This window comes from Phaseolus vulgaris, chromosome 3, assembly GCF_051622355.1.
Source record: "Phaseolus vulgaris cultivar YP4 chromosome 3, ASM5162235v1, whole genome shotgun sequence".
NCBI classification, from domain to species: Eukaryota; Viridiplantae; Streptophyta; class Magnoliopsida; order Fabales; family Fabaceae; genus Phaseolus; species Phaseolus vulgaris.
This window is the reverse complement of record NC_143500.1, coordinates 8,072,574-8,094,813: the sequence shown is the minus strand read 5'-3', so window position 1 is coordinate 8,094,813 and position 22,240 is coordinate 8,072,574. Positions and strand designations below refer to the sequence as shown.

The 22,240-nt window shown below is 32.6% G+C and overlaps 3 protein-coding genes and 1 pseudogene across 13 annotated transcripts; 2 read left to right on the top strand and 2 right to left on the bottom strand.

Moving 5' to 3' along the window:
* Nucleotides 1-2,249: 2,249 nt before the first annotated feature.
* On the bottom strand, nucleotides 2,250-10,172 carry LOC137806445 (ARM repeat superfamily protein). Its single transcript, XM_068606579.2, has 9 exons — nucleotides 10,018-10,172; nucleotides 9,798-9,920; nucleotides 9,520-9,717; nucleotides 8,954-9,032; nucleotides 8,410-8,555; nucleotides 7,491-7,604; nucleotides 6,974-7,105; nucleotides 2,615-2,728; nucleotides 2,250-2,506 (listed from the first exon to the last, which is right to left on the bottom strand). The coding sequence occupies exons 1-9, from the start codon at nucleotides 10,069-10,071 to the stop codon at nucleotides 2,456-2,458; spliced, it is 1,011 nt and encodes a 336-aa protein (XP_068462680.1). The 5' UTR covers nucleotides 10,072-10,172; the 3' UTR covers nucleotides 2,250-2,455.
* On the top strand, nucleotides 4,865-6,917 carry LOC150028647 (uncharacterized; annotated as a pseudogene).
* Nucleotides 10,173-11,180: 1,008 nt separating the features above from the next.
* On the bottom strand, nucleotides 11,181-12,126 carry LOC150028646 (nuclease). Its single transcript, XM_090299658.1, is given in 3 exon segments — nucleotides 11,181-11,285; nucleotides 11,693-11,748; nucleotides 11,751-12,126. Coding segments are annotated over 3 exon segments (537 nt in total).
* A 3,074-nt stretch (nucleotides 12,127-15,200) lies between these two features.
* LOC137806441 (transmembrane protein (DUF616)) lies at nucleotides 15,201-21,466 on the top strand. 11 transcript variants are annotated; one of them, XM_068606565.2, is made up of 9 exons: nucleotides 15,201-15,667; nucleotides 16,181-16,502; nucleotides 16,641-16,796; nucleotides 18,140-18,495; nucleotides 19,181-19,392; nucleotides 19,476-19,732; nucleotides 19,826-20,004; nucleotides 20,319-20,409; nucleotides 20,934-21,466. In XM_068606565.2, exons 2-8 carry the CDS (start codon nucleotides 16,280-16,282, stop codon nucleotides 20,388-20,390), a joined length of 1,455 nt encoding a protein of 484 aa, XP_068462666.1. In that variant the 5' UTR covers nucleotides 15,201-15,667; nucleotides 16,181-16,279; the 3' UTR covers nucleotides 20,391-20,409; nucleotides 20,934-21,466. The 11 variants fall into 11 exon arrangements, with proteins under 11 accessions (XP_068462666.1, XP_068462672.1, XP_068462670.1 ...); XM_068606571.2 differs by having other exon boundaries at nucleotides 15,219-15,667; nucleotides 19,554-19,732; XM_068606569.2 differs by having other exon boundaries at nucleotides 15,219-15,667; nucleotides 20,944-21,466.
* Nucleotides 21,467-22,240: the final 774 nt, after the last annotated feature.

Genomic DNA, 22,240 nt, shown 5'->3' with positions numbered 1-22,240 from the left:
CAAATTATCTTGTTGGTATACATTTAATATTTTGTAAATATATATATATATATTCTACCGATAACATCTAAGTCAACCAAAGACATATTTTCAACGACCAGCATATATCCCAATCATGCACAACCTATCTTGACGTGTTTGATTGACACATACTCTCTTCTCTTTTTATAATTAAGCATAATTAAACAAATATATTATACCTAAACACGTCTTACGATTATGATCCATTGGACCTTTATTAGAATATTGTACAAGTATGGATCCATTAAAACTAGTATAAATAGGAAGTTATTATCAAGTCAAAACATTTTTTAACAAATCTTTATAACCATACACTTTGAATATCTACTAACTTGAGCATCAAAGTGATTGTGAACGAGACGGAGACACTAACCAAGATCAAGATACAAAACAGAGATTAGGGTTGACCAAGCAAAGACAATGGTCCTACAAAGATGTTTCAACCTTGTAAGAATATTTTGGTTCTCGTTGTGTGGTTGGATAAGAACCCTTGACGGGCTACATGGTGACTATGCGAAACATGACAAACGACAAGCAACAAAAAAACCTCGCGACAACCACGTTGATAAGATGGAATTGATGATGTTGCAAAGAGAAATGGAGACACCTAAGAGAAAGAGCGCAAAAGAAATGGATGCCCTTTGAGCTGAAAATGCAAAGATGAGGAAGAAGTTAGAAGGGATCGAGACCATACCTCTGCATGGTGACACCAAACATAGGGATCCAACTTTCCAATATCCCAACCATTCACCAACAACTTCCAAAACACCAAATCCTAACCATTGGCCTGGGCATACACTTTAGACGCCTTAACTCACCAACATCCCTTTACAAAAGGTATAATGGAAATTGCACTCCCCCAAATTAGAAAAGCTCAACCCTAAACCAATATAATGGAATAAAAAAATTTGATGAACATATCGATGTGTATGTCACGCAAATTATCTTGTATACCTCGGACGATGTCATCCTCTACAAATATTCCCAACTCCCTTAAAATTAGTTGCATTAAGTTAGTTTACTCACCTTTCGCCAAATTTATGTTTTGATACCTTGGAGCAAAGTTTAGAACACAATTTGCTACTAGCCGACCATATCACCTTACCTTAATAGCCCTTAGAAAAAAAAAGACCGAATTTCTTTGATCCTTTCTTTAATGATTTGGGAGAGTCGCGCTAAACATTTGAAACCTCAACCAGAAGTAGTTATGCATCATATGGTTACCGCACTCAAACTTGGGACCTGTGAAAAAAAATTGCATCAAACATCGATAAACTTAGGCATAAAGCAACTAAGTTCATGTAATTAGAAGAGTTCAAGGAGTTCCAAAACCAGGTGAGAATTGAGGAAACCTTAGGCGGAAAGTTTCTAGATAAAGATTGCCCCTGCCACGCAATCTAGTCGCAAAAATCGAAAGAGACAATGCAGACCCACATTTTTTCAATTACATTCCCTTAAACACTGACCGTGTCCAAATACTCGAAGACGCCTAGAATCATAAGCTTATTGCAACGCCATGGAAAATTCTTACTCCACCACATGCATACCAGAGCAAAATATTGTCGATATCACAAAAATTATAACCACAATATAGAGTAGTTTTTGGCTCTAAATGATAAGATCAAGGAGTTGCTACAAGCTGACCTCCTATGTCATTTTATCCAAAGAAAAGATTAAAAGAAAAGATTAGGGGGAATCTCGTTGATATCCTTGAACAAATCAAAGAAGGGAGGATAGAATGAATAGAAAATATCCACCGACCTGCCAAAGCGAGGACCTTCAAGAGGGTGAGATGACCCCTTATAACACAATATCGAAACGCATAAACGCCCTGAGATGAAGAGGATTGGAATCCTCATAAACGCATCTTAACCGAAATAGGAAGATGTCATCATCTATGAATTTCCTGATGAAGTGATAAGGAGTTGTCACGGAGGTATGTTGATTATGGTCTTCAAGGGTGTTGATTGTGTTATCTATTAAATTAATTTTAAAATGTAAGAATTTTACCAAAGAAATAAATTAATTAAATTTCTACAATTTTAAATTTCGCCCAAAATTAAGAATTCTAAAAATTCTCACTTCACATGGGAAATAGGAAGGTTTAGATAACCGAAAACCACACCAAATGAATGCTTAATAATAACCCATGGAAAACAGGCTACATAAGAAACGGGATTTATATCTTGCCTGCAGTTTAAAGAATTCAAAATTCCAAACACAGAAACTGAATATGCAAACTGAACTTGTGCATCAAGAGAGAATCTTCCACTCATTCTGCCGTGTGTGTAAATAAATTTGACCAACTATTCCGAGCTGCATGATTTACATATTTCTAAAAATGGTAACTCTAACCTCATAACCTTACTAAATAACTATTACAATATTCTTATGGAGAGATACTGTTGGATCAATTGATGGAAATACAAAATAACTACTCGGTGGTCTCACTGGATGGTTCCTCCGCACTGCTGCTGTGAACCAACTGAGCAAAACAAATAGTCATGTAATATGCAGATAATTAGCTATATGTTTAACAGCGAAAGATGAGGAGAGAGATCAAGAGACAACACTTATAGAACCATATGTTTACCAAGGATCCCAGTTGCTCGTATGCTCCCATCACCTTTGGATCTTCCTCATCTTCATAACCGATTTGTACTATTCTAGGTCCATTTACAGACCAAAAGGCTCTCCGGCCTGCATCCTACAAAACAATGGAAGATCACGGAAAAAATTTGATGCACCGAGAAGAAATACATCTCGCCTCCAAGCATAAAAATACATGAAAATTGAACACCATTTGACAACTGGAAGCCATGCATTACTTGACAGGGTAAATAGCCCTCACGAAAAAAGGATTAATAATTATTGACACGATTTTCAGAAACATTCTTAATCAGTTGTAGCAATCATTGATGCTCCCTGGTATTTGAATATGGAACCAGTGTTATCGATATCGGATCATATCGAAGACCCCAAAACTCCTTTAGAGTTATAATGAAAATATAACTGGTTATGGCAGAAGCATTGCAGTTGAAAGAAATATAATATATGTATATATAAATAACTTTAAAAAATACAAATATAATAAAAGAGACAATCATAATTAAAGATTATATTATGTCTAAAGATTCAAATAACAATTACATTAAATCAAAACATCACAAATTTAAAGTTCAAAACAAATAACAACAAAACACAAAAGAAGTTGTCTTATGTTTCTAACTATACGACTCTGCTTCAATCCCAACATAATTTGTCTTCAATATTATCTAATGTAACATACCCCTCCTCATTTTCCTCTTCAAAGAAACTCTTGTCAAACTTTTCAAACTCAGAACTATCATGCAATTTATTCCCAACCCCAATTTGAATCTTGTCATTGCCCTTCCTTGTTAAGGATAAGGTTGTAGTTGGACCTTTCTTAGAAACATGAGAAGAGCAAATGACAATACTATCACCACTTGATGGTAGCTTTCTTTTACTGGTTGCTTCTCTTGTGTGTAAATTATTGGTTCTACAACACTTGAAGCTTCATAAACAGTTGCCCAATTAAGAGTAGGATCATCATCAAAAACCAACTCATTTCCCCATCTTAGTGTCATTATCATCATCATCTACTTGTCCTACTAACCACTCATTGCACTAATCATATTCCATTTTCGGATTAAAATAATAGAACTCTGGATTAAAAAAGTAACTAGTTGCATGCAAGGGGTGATGAAGTTGACATATCCATCTATTATCAATGATTGTAAATACATTCTTGTACATACTTTCATGATTATTAAATGACTTCATTATTGTTTCTTTAGTTTTCTCCATTGTTTCATATATATTACTTATAACTGTTTTTCTCTTTCCATCAACCAAACGAAGTACATGAACAAGAGAGTCATGACTTTGAGAGTAAATACAACATGATTCCAAAATGAAGGCATAAGAACAATTTTTGTAGATTCTTTCTATTTAGCTTCCTTGTATAACTTGTTCTTGCTCCATTCATTTGAATTGAACATTTTTATCAAACTTCCCTTCTCTTGATACAACCTTTGTAATGATAAATAAAATGTAACAAACCTTGTAACTGCATGTCTTACAATTATCTCTTATTTGTAAATTGTCTCAATAAACTCAAGGAAATAGAATGGCTATAAATGAAGCCAACAAAGGAATCTTTGAATCGTCTTCTTTACTAAAGGAATCTTTTTTATGTCTTCAAGCATCATATCTATACAACAGGCAGTGCAATAAAGATTAGGTATTTTTGCTTCCAATAATTTACCAGCACAAACATAAATACTACCATTATCTGTGATAACTTGAACCACATTTTCTTCTCCAATCTCCTCCACAAAGGCATCAACCATCTCAAAGTTTTTCTCCTGTCTTCACAAATTTAGAACCATCAATGGCGGTGGAAATTTCATCTTCATCTTCACTTTCAATATTATCATATGTCGCACCATATACAGGATTAATGGAAGAAGAGACTATTTTTTCTTTCAATAATTTCCAAAGCTCTTCTCTCACATTTTTGGAAGTCTTTGTGCAAGCAACAACATTGTCTTTCTTTGCCATCAAATGTTCTTTAGTCCTAGTAACTCCTCCTTTCATAATTTTCCCACAGTAGTTACAAACAGTTGTATTTAAATTTGTTCCATCCAATGGATGACAATGTTTCCAGCCAGGATCATCATCTATGGGATGTTTTTGAAGTGTCATCTGAAGTCGATTGATGGTTCTAAATTTGTGAAGACAGGAGAAAAACTCTTTGAGATGATTGATGCCCTTGCGGAGGAGATTAGAGAAGAAAATGTGGTTCAAGTTATCACAGATAATGGTAGTAATTATGTCTTTGCTGGTAAATTATTGGAAGCAAAAAGACAATCTTTATTGGACTCCTTGTGTTGCCCATTGTATAGATTTGATGTTTGAAGACATCGGATAGAATCCTTTAATAAAGAAGACGAATTCAAAAAGTAATTAGTCTTGTTGGTTTCATCTATAGCTATTCTAGTCTCTTGAGTTTATTGAGACAATTTACAAATAAGAGAGAATTGGTAAGACATGCAGTTACAAGGTTTGCTACCTCTTATTTAAGATTACAAAGGTTGTATCAAGATAAGGGAAATTTGAGAAAAATATTCACTTCAAATGAATGGAGCAATATAAGGAAGCTAAGGGAAAGAAGCTACAAAATTTGTTCTTATAACTTCATTTTGGAATCATGTTGTATTTATTCTCAGTCATGTGGCTCCTCTTGCTCATGTACTGTGTTTGGTTGATGGAGAGAGAAAAGTAGTTATGGGTTATATATATGAAGCAATGGAGAAAGTCAAAGAAACATTAATGAAGTCATTCAATAACCATGAATGTAAGTACAAGGATGTATTTACAATCATTCATAATATATGGACATGTCAACTTCATTGCCCATTGCATGCAGTTGGTCACTTTTAGATTCCAGGGTTCTATTATTCTAATCCGGAAATGGAATATGATTTGGAAGTTACAAATCGATTGTATGCTTCATCAAGAGGTTGGTGCCAAGTAAAGATGTGCAACAATTGTTTGGTGATGACTTTGCCAAAGAATCAAGGAAGACCATAGCCCCAGGTGAGATAGTTAAACACTTTCTAAATTGTATTAACATATAAATTATATATACATTCTAAGTTACTTTTTTATACTTTTATAACTCAATGGTGGAAGAATTATGGGCCCACAACTCCTAACTTACAAAAGCTAGCAATCAAGATTTTAAGTTTGACATGTAGTTCATTGGGATGTGAGCGCAATTGGAATGTATTTGAGCAAGTAATAATTATTTTTCAAGACAAGACTCATTTCCCAACTTACAAAAGCTAACAATCAAGATTTTAAGTTTGACATGTAGTTCATCGAAATGTGGGCGCAATTGAAGTGTATTTGAGAAAGTAATAATTATTTTTCATGACAGGATTCATTTCATTGTCTTGTAGGATGTAAAAAGAAATTAGTTCACGTTATACTTGCAGATTCATTTCAAAAAAAGAAATAGACTAGAGCACAAAAGCTTGCATGATTTGGTTTACGTAAAGTATAACCAACAACTTGCTCAAAGATACAATATTAGGGATGAAATACACCCTATTGTACTAAATGACATTGATTAGTGCAATGGCTGGTTAGTAGGACAAGTAGATGACGATAATGACACTGAAGAGGGGGAAATGAGTTGGTTTTTGATGATGATCCCACTTTTAATTGGGCAATTGTTTATGAACCAATAATTTACACACAAAGACAAGCAACCAACAACCAGTAAAAGAAAGTTACCATCAAGTGGTGATGATATTGTCATTTGCTTTTCCCATGCTTCTAAGAAAGGTCCAGTTGCAACCTAATCCCCAACAAGGAAGGGTAAAGACAAGATTCAAATTTGGATTGGGAATAAATTGCATGATAAATCTGATTTTGAGTTTGAAAAATTACTTAACTTTGACAAGAGTTTCTCTGAAGGAGAAGAGAATGAGGGATATGCCTCATTAGATAATATCGAAGACAATGTTGGGATTGAAGAAGAGTCGGATAGTTAGAAACATAAGACAATTTCTTTTGTGTTTTGTTGTTATTTTATGTTTTGAACTTTAAATTTGTGATGTTTTGATTTGATGTTATTGTTATTTGAATCTTTAGACATAATTTAATCTTTAGTTATTATGATTGTCTTTTTCATTATTTTGTATTTTTTTGAAGTTATAATTTCCTTTGATCGCAATGTTTCCGTCATAACCCGCTATGTTTTCCGTTATAACTCTATAACGGATTTTTGGGGTCTACGATATGATTTGTTATCCGATATTGATAACGCTGATTCCAAGACACATTTCTCTTTGAACCTAGTCTGATCTAATATGTAACACAATAAGAAAAAAAAAAATTAAGGGAATAAGTCCAAATTTACCTGCAATATGATCAAGTATATGGCTTCCAAGGCCTGAATACGAATTTCTGGATCATTAACTGGTTCACGTTCAATTGAGAGTGCAGTCCCAAGTTCAAGTGGCATTTTCGATCTATCTAGTTCATTGTAAATCTGCATAGAAATTAATTAATCAATACAATTGATACAAAACAAAGTTCAATACTCAAGAAGATACATTATGAAGCTTCAAGGATATCTACTAAAATGATCTTATTACTGTAAGTCCCAAGCACAATAAAATGAATAAAAGAATTCTAAGAAATTGAGCTTATATTTGCCTCTCATAATGAGAAGGACTAACTCATTGAGACATGTACATTAAAGAAGTTCTTCATGATGCAATTATACATCAGGCAAACTACAACTATCACTTGATTGAAAATAGTTTATCTTCACTTTGTTGGTAGTTAAAAACAAATTGGGTAAGGTGGGAGGAAATAAGTTCCTCAATATGCAGAAGGAATGCTTCAAGGTAAGAAAAGGTATAGCATGTAACCTTGTTGCCGGCTACAGGAAGAAGTAATGCAGGCCAGAGAAACTCTGATACCAAAAGCAAATTTTGAAGCTCATTCTCAGCTTCAAAACAACAATTGCGAATAGTTCCAGATACCTGCAAACAATCAAATATTGCAACATGTTTCAGAAGAACAAAGTTACATACAATAAAATTTGACTAGTATAGAGACACCCATGTTGACTAAGCATTTAGAAATAGTAAGCAACAAAAAACAAACACAATGATATTGTCACCATAATCACAAACAATTCCATCAAGTGGAAAATCAACAAGAACCAAACAATAGCAAGGATTAATTTAAACAATATTGTTTTATGTATCTATCTATCTATCTACCTATGTATCTATGGATGGATGTATCTATGTATCTATCTACACACACATAGATACATGTATATCCTATATAAAACAGTTGTAACAAACTCTATGAATCACACTATACAATGAATCACTCCAACAAATTACATGACTCGAGGCACACATTTCCCATACTAACTAACTATAAGTGGGTTATAAAACAATATAAGCTTTAAGTTTGCACAGTGGCAATACATCATACACTTACCACGAGACGATCAACAAAGTAGATGATACACACCTTCTATAGATTTGATTTTTAAGCCAATACAACAAAGACCAAGTTCAAAAGTAGCATGAGTCCATGTGTCAGTAATGTATGCTTAACTGAGCATCAGCCCATCAGCAAAGAACTCTTGAGGAAGCAACCAAATCATCCATTGAGGCATTGCCCACTTTTTCAAAAGTAGTTTAAAAATCACAACATTAAATTGAATATCAAGTACTTCCTAATTTAATTAAATATAAAACTATTCAAACATTACCCCAATACCCAAGGCTGGGAAACATAAATCATTTTGAGTGCATTAATTTCACATACCCCTTTCTTTCTCAATGTACTGTTTGAATCAAACTGTCTAATTATCTGCTTTAAGAGACCTCGTTTTGGGTCAAGTAGAAGCTTCCTCCCTTCCCGCTGCTTTGAGATGTTAACAAGTATTGAACCAACATGTTCAAAAGCATCATCTGGTAAAAAAAAAGGCGTTCACTGTATCAGCATTACAATTACTGAACAATTACCAACAATCACAACAGCCATCCGAAAGGTGCAGAAAAAAATTCCAAAATGAATTATAAAAAAGAGAGCCAAGTTTTCTAGTTTCACTTTTCTCAAGCCGCTTATAGCCATTTTTTTTGTCCCTATACTTCTTATCTAGTAATTTGAAATGAAACCATAACTTTGAATCTTAAGTCCCAATATGGGTGCCTCACCTCAGCCTACAAGGAAAATTCAGAACTCAATAACTCGTCATAAGATCCAATGAGCTAAAATTAATTATCTGTAGGTAGGCACACATGGCATGAAAAAACTTCTCACATAAAATATTAAGCATAATAATTATCCTAAGTTGAGAGGGACTCACCGTCACTCTCATGGGCGGTTCTACAAAACGATCTAACAAGCTTCATGACATACAATCCACGCACTTTCTCATCTTCAGTCTGTTAATCACAAGAAAATCACTGATTTACAACAAAATTCAACTGTTCAAGTCTTATTTTGACCAACTTCATCCTAGATATTTATAGGCGAAAAAATGAAAAGGTAAAAGAAATTGAACCCGTCTCATAAGCTAAAATCAAATTATGTCCTCCAATTTTTTGAGAAATCAGATGAGACAACTTCTATAACAGTTAAAACGTATAAATTGGTTTTCACTCATGGAAGAAGTTGAATTCATTTTTCTCTTATTTTTTTCTACTGTAGAATCATGTTAAGTTTATGCAAAAACAACCTAACTTAAAAATTGAACTACAATTTAATTTAATGTATCCCTAACGTTGCTCCCTCCTTTCAAGACTTCAAATGCTCATAGCTTGTACGATGATCATATGTATGCATCATACCAACAAAGCTATTGATAAAAAGTCTGAAACATAAACATTATTCCCGTTTGAAAATTGTGTTCAGATAAATAAAAGCAAGCACCTGAAGCACGGAAGCGACACCAGCATCGAGTTGAGTGAGATTGACCAAAAGCATGACAAGCAATTGCGCAATGACGCACTCGGGCTTGTACAAAACATCCATCGTCGTTTTGACCAATCCCAATTGAACCATAGCTTCGGCGAGACTCGAATTCTGCGACAAATTCACCAGGGCCTCCGCCGCAGCCTCCGAAACCTCCTGAAACGGCACGCCGTTTTATGTTACGAGAAAAAAACCTAGGTAGCACGAGTAGCATAGAGCACGAGCGCGCGTGTTACCTTGGGTAGCGTTAAGAGGCGAGACAAGGCGGGTAAGAGAGCGTTTGAGTAATTTGCGAGGGACTGCAAGCCTTCGGCGGAACCGGTTAAGCCGCGAACTATGTCGACGGCGGCTTTTGTGATCTGAAAGCAGAAACCGTAACGCCACCGCACGTGAGAAACGGTAAATAGGAGTTTGGGAAGAAAGAGAGAAGTGAAAGAGAAGTGTAAGAGGGTTTACCTGTGGTGAAGGAGAAGCTAGAAAGGAGACAAGTTCTTCCATCTCCGTCGCCATCGTTGGCCGCTCTGTCGCCGCCGCCTTTCTTACCACGAGGTTTATGTTACTTCTGTAGGACACCACCCTTCTTCTTTTTGTCACGTAATTATTATTTATTTAATTATTTAATTCCACAATATTTGTGGGAAATCTTTAATCTAATGAGTTAGACACTGACTATAAATATTAGTAACAACCAGAATTTTTTAAAATTGGTTACTGCTCTAGTGTTATAAAATAATTCATATTATTTATAAAAAAAACTATCTAATTTTAGTATTATCTTTTGTTTTAATAATTGTTATAATGTTAAATTTTTTAAATATTTATTTATTATAAACAAAATTGAAAGCGTACGTTCAGTATTTAATTTTAAATTTTTTTAATGTTTTAATATTTATTAATATCTTTTATTATTATTATAAAATATATTTATACTATTATTATTTGTTTTAATGTTATATTAAATTATTATAATTAATTATATTATAAAATCTATATAGTTAGACATATAGGGGATTAGTATAGAGTTCTTTAATCCATCGATTATGTATATATACACAATTCGATTATGTACCCAATTTGTATATATAATTAATTATAAATTATACATAAGTATATAAACTTTATAATATAATTTTTTATTAATATATATAATATTTTATTTTTATTATAAATATATATAATATTTTTTATTTTTATATTATTATATATTTAATAGTTTTATTTTATAATATGATTAATTATTTTATATGCATAATCAATTATATAAATTTATTTTGGCAGCATAGTGATATACATATGAGAATAAATGAGATATTTTTAAATTTGTCATCTATTTTTTTTTCTTCTTTTTGTTTTTTTTTTTTTTTTGCAATTGGAAAATGATCCATCTCCTCACAAATCTTCATAGTACCATTGATCCAAACAAAATCAATTTATGTTTTTTCATTGTCATCTATAGTACTTAATTGAAGCAAACATAGTGTAAATGACTTAGATTTTGTTGGAGTTGTTGTCTTCTTTTATAAGTACATTATAAAAGAATTATTTTTTATAAGGATCAATGGATACATCACTAAAACATTCTTCCCTCCATTATCATATTTAAAATTCATAAAGTATATTTATCTCTCATCTTCCACAATATGCATTATCATACATACATCAAATATATTAATATGCACTATCATGCATACATCAAATATATTTTTCAATAATTTCCACATCAACTACATAAATCAAGATTAATACAATTGTAAATCAAGGTTAAAGTATTTTAAAAGTTCTAAATATTTTTTTATTGGACAAATAATTTGTTTCTCTTTGTGGATAGGTGTGGTCTTTATAAGTACATCTCCTTTTAGATTAATATTGTATACCAAATAGTGTTCTATATTTTATTGACTTTCTGAAACGGAACGCTACAAATATATTTGATGTATTTTACACATTAATGTCATTATTGAACATATAGAAAAAAAAAAAAAAACATGTCTAGTTTACAAGTCTTGTGATGTTACAACATCAAACATTATTCTAAATTTATCCATATTATTTCTATCAAATTATCCTTTTTAAGCGACTCAAAAAAAATTCATTCTCAAATAGAATCTAACATACATGGAAAGTCACTTACCTCCCTTATTTTTACTTCCCTTATTTCGAGTAGTTATTCAATGTCTTCATTGTTAACCTTTTAAGGTATTTATTCTTAAATATATTGTATATACTTGATACAAATCTCTTAAGCACTTCATAAGTAGTGTTCTCACCAATTTGAACATAATCATCAGTATTATCAGCAATTGATCTATACGTCAATATCTAACTTAGGTAATGCATTTTTAGGTAATGCATTTTTATAAAGGTGAAAAACCATTCTTTATAAATTGCACTAATCCTTTTATGGAAATATTAATTGTGATTACCAAGGACTTTTACAATTTAATGGAACACATATCTTTGCATTTTGTACATCCATCGAAATCAGGCATCATTATAAATTGGATTGTCAAATAAGTAGTAATTGAATAAGCAATGATGTCCATTTTCACAATATCCATCTATCATTTGTGTTGTTGTGAGATCGTTGTTATATCTCAACTATTATCCTCATTATTGATTCATCGATCTTGTCTTCAAGTTCCTTATATATGTCTTGATTTATAAAAGCATTAAAACATATGTCTAAATCTATTATGTTAAAATTGATTTATGAAAAAAAAAAAAGGAAATGAGATTGAGGTTATTTGAAAAATAAACAAAAAAAAGAAAGTTGAATTGTGTATTTAAAACTTTTGAAATTTTTCACAAATCAATTATTGATAAAACAATCAAACAAAGATTTAACTTGGCAAGTGCACTGTCAAGAACTTTCTTGTAAGAATAACGTCTTGTGAAGATCGTAAAAAATTGACAGATGCACTGTCAAAAATACTTTGGAAAACTCATTTTTAAACAAAACTTGCCTTCTTTAGTTAGTTGTAGATCAATAATAAGCAAATCAAAGAGATAAAGGTAGAGAGAGATTTACACTAAATGTTTTTATTTTGATTTGTTTGAAAACCTAAACTACGTTAAATCCTTTATTATTATAATCAAGTTACATTAGTAGACTAATGTGTAAGATGCAAGATGAGTATTTTTTGTATCCTAGCCAATTTCTGGCTAAACATTGAGTATTATTTGAACCACAATCACTTTTTTCTAAACACTAAGTATTATTTCAACATTTAGTTACTTTTGGTTAAAACTTGAAATTTCTTTCAACTCAACCACTATTGGCTAAACCCTTTGTGGGTGTTATCTAAATGAGCACAAGTTGCCAGAGGCAGTGATGTACCATTGTACATACACATGTGTGATTTATCTGAGATTGCAATGACAATCAGGAGTTGAACATAACAATTGTGCAATTATGGATGATGTAAATTCATTTATCAAAACCTTTATACTCCTTATTTATCATGTTATTATTAAAATTTATGTATATTTATGGATTATGCTTGGATGAGGGGAAACAATATACATATGAGTTTTTATACCATCAACTCATTCAATCATTGGGTAACAAAATACCAGAAACACAAACATACATCACTAATACCTTAATAAGAGAGGAAAACAAATTTATATTGCTATGTATATCCACGAGTAAGTTCATTTTCATTAAATAAGTTATACTAAATTATTGAAATAAGAGAGCTTAACTAATTTTTGATGTAGGCGTCATTAGCAACTATTGATCATATTTGTTCAAGATCATACCGTTGCATGGGTTTGCTGCTTACATAAGAACACTCTTAACTATTTTAAACAAAATAGTAGATTGGTTAGACAACTTCATTTAACATCGATTATTACATCTACATTGCAATGTTATGTGTTATAACATGAAATCTTTTTATTTCAGTGCTATTGTTGATATAACATATTGAGTAGTAGGCCAAGTGCAAGATCACAAAAGTTCACTTGGATGAACCTCAAGGTATTTAAATTAAATATGTTTACTCCCTTCAACGTGTGTCATTGATTGATCTAATAACGTTTATTTTTACTTGTAGTGCAATAAGCAATATGGAAGTTATTAGTACGATTACTATGTGATGTAGTGAATATTAACCATTGTGCAAGCTGAAATTGATAGAGTTTGAGATTAGGTAAACAATTAATACACTAATAAATTGAAATTAGTTTTTAATTCAAATGTTTCAATTACCCACAACGGTTAGACTCAAAAGCACTGAAGTATGTTAGAATAATATGGTCAAAGTATTTTGTAACCATATATAACACCTTAGGGTAGATGACTCATTAAAACGATATTAAGTTGAGTGTTGAATTTTTTGAAATACAATTTGTTATTTAAGTTATGATGTTTTATTGAGTTTTTGATGTTTAAGTTATGATGTTTAATAACACAAGCTTGCATTGTTTGGAATTTTTGTACATATTCAAAAATCTAAAAATAGTAAATATAACTAAAATTTGAAAAAAAAGCATAAAAAATGATGACGGTTGAACAAAAATGGTCAATACAAGCTTAAATTAATGACAAATGCGCAATAACTGTCGTTAAATCACTAAAATATCATAGACAACCTACTTTTAACAACGGTTGACACTTGGAGCCGTCGTTAAAAGCAATGAAGGGGTATTTTTTTTGTTTCATTTTCCTTATAACAACAATTTTGTTTGATGACCGTCATTAATAAAGGTTTACATGAGCTTTTAACAACGATTGGAAGTTGGAATTGTCATTAAAACTATTTTTAGGTTTTCATTTTGCTTTTTACGGAGCTTATAACCACAATTTTGTGTAATAATTATCGTAAAATTATAATTTATCGAAATTGAATTACTTTTTATGACGCGTGGGTCAATGACGGTTCTAAAATCGTCTTTAAATGTAGTTTTTAAGCCTCGTTTAAAAACTATTTATATAGTAGTGATTCTTGTTATTTTCTATTCATATACGTCAAGTATGCTTTATAGCTAATTTTTTTTTGAGAGTTTTATCAAGCACTTACCATTAAGTAAAAAGTTATAACTCATAACACACTATTTTGTTTCTTATTTAAGAGTATCATTCCGAGTACAACGATTCAATATGACTTGATCCATTTTGCCTCTAGCAAAGGACAACTAATGTCATCTAAAATAAATTATAGATCAAGACAAACTAATCCATGCATGGTTAAGGTAGACTTAGGGTCTTGACTTGCCATTCTACCAACTCAACGATCTTTTTATAATTTAGTTACTTTTTTTTAATATATATATCATGTAAATATTTTTTAAGTTTTTAATTAGTTAATTAATACATATAATTAGGTAAATTGAAAGAATTATTACTTAATATACTAAATTATTTCATTACAATAAATAATTATAACTTAATTTTTAATCAATAATAATTTAAAATTATAATACTTTGCTTTTTTTTTTTTTCAAACAACATAACACACTAATTTTGTAATCTAGAATATTATATACGACATTTTTAAAAATCCCGATAAAATACCGTAAAGGAAGAAACAGTACTACTTAAGACATCTCCACTATGAATAAAAAAAAAACATGTCAATTATGAGTAAAAAAAAAAACATCTCAATTATGAGTAAAAAACATCTCAATTAATAATTGTAGACAAAAGCTATTGTGAATTAGTACACATGAGGAAGCGCAAAAATACATTAACGCAATGTGAACGAAACAAAAACTGAGAACACAGAATCGGAAAAAGCATCATCATCGTGTTACAAGCACATACAATAATAGTCTATAGATAGATCGAAAGAATTACCCACACATCCACCAAAAACGGTGCGTTACACTGTCGGTGTCGGAAGCCCTGAAACACACACAAAGTGCAAATAAACGAAAAATGCAAACTTTGCAATAACCAAAGTTCGGATCCTGATGTGTGATTCGTAAAGCGACACCGCATCACAACCCCACTTGCTTTTATGCTCCGGCGGTGTATCACCCTTAATAGATCTCAGCGTCACCCAATCATTTCGACCGTACCACTGTTTGGAATTGTTCCTCCTGAAAAGATCTTATCTTGGGAAGATTTTGTGTTCTGCATTGTTAGTTTGGTTAATCCCCTGTAAGTTGTGGCCTTCCCATGTTTTCCTTTCTTCCTTAGAGCTTGAATTTGTTTATCTATCATTGGGAGTGGATGTATATTTATTTGTTTAGTTTTTGTATACGATTCTTTGTTCTTTGTGATATTTAAAATTTCAATGGATAATCAATTGTTGGTGGGTTAATGACATGGTTTCCAAAATAAATGGGAATTTTTGGGGTAGTGATAGAATCACTTTTGTTCTTTGATTTGATTGTTATGAGGTAATGACAAATTAAGTGAATGCTTTCCCTCTCATACCAGCTGGTTTGGAGGGGCTAGAAGAGTGACTGAGAAATTTTTAGCTTGACCTTGTTATGTTTTGTTTATATTATCACTCTTATTAATAGTGATTTTATAAACTTCATTCCCTTTGTCAATTATTAGTTTAAATTGAAGGTTGTCATATTTGATACCTGTATTAACATCTAAATGTGTACTATTGAAGCATATATATTGTATCATGTATGAGTTTAGTTTACACAAGATTTTCAGTTTGCGACATGGGTGATTTGTGGTGTGACTTAGACGTTGGAAATGACATACTTCTGCAGATGAATTTGTCTGTGTCTGAATTCTGGGACGTGCTTTGGAATGGCTCTGTATAGAACCAATGGTGAATTGTTGACCGAGAGAAGGGGCATCATCGATGCAGTTTTCAGTTCTTTTGGAAAAAGCGATCATGGCTCTAGAGCTTTACGTCGCAGTCGAAGATTTGGTCGGATTACCAAACACAAGCTTTCACGCTGGATTTTCCTTCTAACCGCACTCATTTCAATTCTACTAACACTTTATGGTTTGAAGATGTTTTTTCAAGGTGAGGACAGATACATGTGTCTTTTCCATTGATATTTGTATGGTTATATTCAAATAGTTTCCCACTGGCCCTCATTCAGAGAAATCTTACATGCTGATTTTTCACCTTTTGTATTTCTTGACAATGGTTTCATTACAGCTAAAATGGAATCCAAGTTCTCAACAGTACCCATCATTCTGCAAGAAGAACCTAACCAACTAGGAAATATTGTGTTATCTGATGATGCAAAGACACCTAAAGAAAATATTGTGGTATCTGATGTTGGAATGATGTCTAAAGGGAAGCGCCGAAAGCGTAAGAGTCACTACCCTGCTCCTTGTTATCTTAAAATTATGTTTTATGAATTTAAAGTCAAATTTCAGTTATATTTCTTTGCTTCATCCTCTCCCATGTTGCTAAATGAATATTTGTTGAGAAATTATTTTTAGAAAAATTAATAGTGAAACGATAAATCAGAAACATCAATAGTGGATGAATTTTGCATATTTACAAAGTGGAAGAATCAGAAGCTACTCAGATGGCTGTTGGAGTAAGCATCAAGACCAAGAACAAGTTGTCATAGGGATAGTGGAGCATTCTGGGATAATGGCATATACAATTTTGTTATCAGCACCAAGCAAAATGGTTTTTTTGTGTTTTGTGAATTGTATTCGTTTGGCTGGCAGAACTTGATTATACATCTGGTTGATGTTGTTGCTGTGACATTATGATAATTAGCATTTTCAAAGTGATGTGTTATTATGCATTTGTTGTTTTTTTTATTATATTTAAATCTCAAATGCCAATGGTGTTTTCTGAGTTAAATGACAAAAGAAAAAGCCTTTGGGGTTTTTTACGCCATGGTTGCATCATGATAGCATCCTTCTTCTTGCATAGACCTTCAATGGATTGGAGTTGGGGAATGGAGTGTGCTGAAGCTATGAGGAGGAGGAGAATTCGGTGGGAGAAGTGGAAGGTGGAAAGGAATCTTAGAGGAGAGGTGACGCTAACTTTTCTAGGAAGAAAGCTAAAGGGTAGTCAAATTAGGATTCTATCCCAAAGAGGACTTCAAGAACAAGTAGAGTGCCAAAATGAGCAGCATTTCATTACTCATTCCAAAGTGATTTATAAGAGTATTGGCTGGCCATGAGAGGGTAAAGGAAAGGGAAATATGCATTCAAATTCCCTTGATAATGTGGCACATGAAGGGGATCAACTGTCACTTGCCCACTCATGTTTTCCACATTTGAGCATGTGCTCAAAACATGGCAAGCATGCACCTTCTCAACCCTAGAACTAGCATAAGATTTCTCTTGGGCCTTTGGGAACCCAATTGAAACCCTACCTAAACTCATCTAATACTCAAGGCCCAAATGTCCTAGACTACTTGGCCCAAATACAGGGCTCAAAAATATCCTAATCTACTTTGTACAATTTATTACATACTAAGGCTTGACCTATGATGATAGTAGCTCTTGGTCAAGGCTCTAGGTCTTCAACCTCTTTATTTTTGTGGATGTTGTGGCTGGATGGGTTTCCATCACATCACTTGCTAATATTTGAATTTGGTCAATTAAGTTACATGTTCCTCATTAGCTGACGCTACTATTAACTAAATTTTTTGCCCCCAATACTGTCCTTGATTATAAATCCTTCAGATTTTCCTTGTGAAGTTGGATTTCTGGAATCAGTAGATGGCCTTGTTGAACCCAAAAGTTATATGAACTCCACATGGTTTTCTCTGGAGTATGTTGACCACGAAGAAAGAACATCCAAAAATGATTTATTTGAACCTCGATTTGGAGGACATCAGACTCAAGAGGAAAGAGAAAATTCATTTTATGCAAAAAATCAGACACTTCATTGTGGCTTTGTCAAAGGGCCTCCAGGACATCCAAGCACTGGATTTGATATAAATGATAAAGATAAGGCATATATGTACAAATGTAAGGTTGCAGTTTCTTCATGCATTTTTGGAAGCTCTGATTTCCTCCGAAGGCCTACAAGTAGACTGGTAAATCTGCAAATCCTTTTATAATATGTTTTTGTTGTTGTGTACATTATTCATAATAAAAATAAAAAACTTTTCTTTGATCAACATGGTGAAATAAAACCAAAAAATGAAATTGTTAGTCTAATAAAGTGATGAAAGTTTTAATCATTGGAGCCAGAAAAGTAATATGTATGGCAAATATATTAAGTCAGAATCATATAATCTGTGTTACATGTGTTCTGTTTATCGGCCTCCCACTGTCCTAGTTTTTGTAGAGTAGTAATAAGCAGTGCAATCAAACAATATAATAAAGAAACTAATAGGAGGGAGAGACTTATAGAATGTAGAGACTTGGACCTCTCACAAATGAGAAAGTTCGTTCCCCAAATTTTACATTTGAGTCAAATCTGTTGTGATTAGGTTGGTTTGGTTTTCTTAAAACATCTCCTTAGTTGATTATAATGGATCATGTATTCGTTTATAAGTGTACAGTCTTTCTTTCAAATTAGTATTTCTACAATATTTTTTTTTTCTGATCACATTTGCTAAATTTTATGCTACGAAGTAGTAGAACCCTGAAACTTAATTATCTACGTAAATTATGTGATTATAATATTTCATCATAGATTAATCATTAATGAGTTCTGTCTTCGATTTATAAAGCTTATGCTGAGAATGTACTATATGTTTCTTTGCTACATTGCAGATCAGTCAATATTCAAAGGACAATGTTTGTTTTGTTATGTTCTTGGATGATCAAACACTATCCAAACTCTCATCAGAAGGAAACAGACCTGATGAGAGAGGCCACATAGGCTTGTGGAAAATTGTTGTTGTAAAAAACTTGCCATTTGAAGACATGCGGAGAACTGGCAAGGTGCCAAAATTTTTATCACATCGCCTCTTCCCAAATTCTAGGTAGTCCTAGCAATCTGCTCAAGTATCCAACTTTTCTGGCTTTCTATTCCTCATTTTCATGTTTAAAAATCATTGCTTGGTAGGTATTCAATTTGGCTTGACAGCAAGATGCGTCTCAACTCTGACCCTATGCTGATTATTGAATATTTTTTGTGGCGAAGGAAGGCAGAATATGCCATCTCAAATCACTATGATCGCCATAATGTTTGGGAGGAGGTACTCCAAAATAAGCGTTTAAATAAATACAACCATACAGCAATTGATGAACAGTTTAACTTTTATCAGTCTGATGGCCTCCCTAAGGTTGACCCATCAAAGCCAAATGATCCTCTTCCGAGTTGTGAGACCCTTTTCATCTTTGTTTATTGTGAAATGCCTGTTGCCTCTCCTTGTGCATAATAAGATTCCAATTATTGAGTCTTTCACCTTGCAGATGTTCCCGAGGGTTCCTTCATAATCAGGGCACATACACCCTTGTCAAATTTATTTTCATGTCTTTGGTTTAACGAAGTTGATCGATTTACATCTCGTGATCAACTAAGCTTTGCTTATACTTATTTGAAACTCAGGAGAATGAATCCAGAGAGACCATTTCAGCTATATATGTTCAAGGTGAATTTTTACACGACATTTACACACACTTACTCAGTGCATTGCTAAACTGAGGGTTTTCTATGATAACTTATAAAAATTGTTTACTGCATAAAACTTCCTGATTCTCTTTGAGCCTTTGCAAGTCATGTAGGTTTTTGCAGCCTCGCATACCTAATGGTCATGTTCTATCCTGTTAATTCAAGAACACATTCTTCCTCTCCTTTCCTCCCATTGAGAAAAATAAAAGGAGTGGAATTTTTATTTTGTAAATAACTAAGTTTTTGCTCTATGGTGTTGCTTGAAAGGCATTCATGTAGTACCTATCTATGCAGGATTGTGAACGCAGAGCATTAGTGAAGCTATTCCGGCACAGGTCACTTCCATCTTTAGTAGACACTGCTTGATCAGATTCAGATCCTAAAGGTGCCTTTTGTTGCCGCATGATCATGTACTGTTCATTTTGATTGTTTTGAGTGCCATGCCATCATAAGAATATGATTCTATTATTCTTCATATGGTATAACTAACTGTCTTATTTGATGAATTACCTCACTCTAGTAAATAAGACTTGCAGAACTAATCAATTTTGTAATGAGAGAATTCAAGGGATATGAAATTGTATCTGTTGCTTGAACTCTGGAAGTTAAAGAGGCCCTCAATCCCTTTATTTATCAAATTTGACTTGGCATTGGCTGAAAGAGGGAAAACCAGTATTGAACAAGTTCAAAATTCTTGGGGGCAAAATATCATCTGATGCTTAATACAATAAATTTGAGAAATTGTTGAAAATGTTATGACCCTTTTTTCATTTTCCACCCTCTCTCATGACCCGAGTGAAACTCAGAATCTTTCAATCTCTAGTCTTTATTTTGCTCCTTCCTACCATGTGCACTCTTGATCTTCTTTCTTATTGAAGCTCCCTCACAAGACATGTGTAATATGTGAAGGGATGCACAGTACTCTAAGGGCACAGGTCATATTTGACATCCCTTCCAGCTTGCCTAGCCTGACAAGACACGTGATGTGTTTTAAGCTGGACCAAAGAGAGGCAAACTCATTACTTGCTGCACAGTGAATTCTTATTCTTCTTGCAGCCACGGCTGAACAGTGATTGCAGGTGCATTCTATTGCCAAGGATTTTACTCCATTATGGGGTTCAGTGGGAAGTTTTTTATGTGGGAAGGGTAAGTTGATCAAGGTTTTAGTTTGCTCAGCTTCCTCCTGTTTAGTGTCTAGTGTGGGGGATAGATGAGGTGATTTTGCTAACATGTAAAAATACTTTCTTTTTTTCCATTTGTGTAACATGCAACAGGTTCTCCTTCCTCTCCCAGTCATAAATAGAGGTTACTGGGTAGTAGTGGCTGGTCATAAAAACTGTAAATTGCCTTTCATTTTAGTAACATTTTCGGTGAAGAGGAATTTTCTTTCTGTAATGTGTCTTCAAATCAAAATAAAAAAATTAAGTTTAACTGTTTTTATACATGAATTGCATGTGATTTCTTAGGAAGTGACTTGAAGCTCTGATCTTGTATCTTCATATTTAACATTTGCTTGAGTGGATGAGATATTGTTTTCAACTTTGTAGCTATTTTTGTTAACAAGACTCCAAATCTGAAGCAGTAAAAGCACACTGGCTATAACGTTGACTCATTTATCATGTCAGCATTCTTTATACCAATTTAAGCTCTAGAACTGTGGTTATATATATATTTGGAAGCTTGTAGATACACGAGGAAAGTGAAAATCTGTGAACCAAAGTGTAGTGTTACCTTATCCAAAAATAGAAAAGGGTTTACAAAATTACTGTAGAAGTAGTTGACTAGTAAAGACTGAACGTATTTAGATTTGTTTTGTGTTTAGATAGGAAATTTCACAAATTCTAAGAAATTTAAATATGTTGAGTTTGAATTGATTCAATTTCAAATTGTTTCATTTTTAAAATGTTTTGTTTGGATAAAATAATTCAAATTTAGTGAATTTTAATTTTCTTATGTAGATAAAGTATTTCAATTACCATGAAATGCAAAAAATTATTTAAATATTAAATAATTGTTAAAAGTTTAAAAATATCAATATTGATAATGTGTTGCAGTAGATCTTGATTGAAGTTATTTTTTAGTCAAAGTTCTTCAAGATTTTTTCATTTTATATTTGCAAAACTTTTCTCAATTTATGTTAAATGAGATCATTTTCAAGTTATGAAATGCTAGATCAGGCAGACCCAAGTAAGATAACATCAGGTTGGGTCCATGCA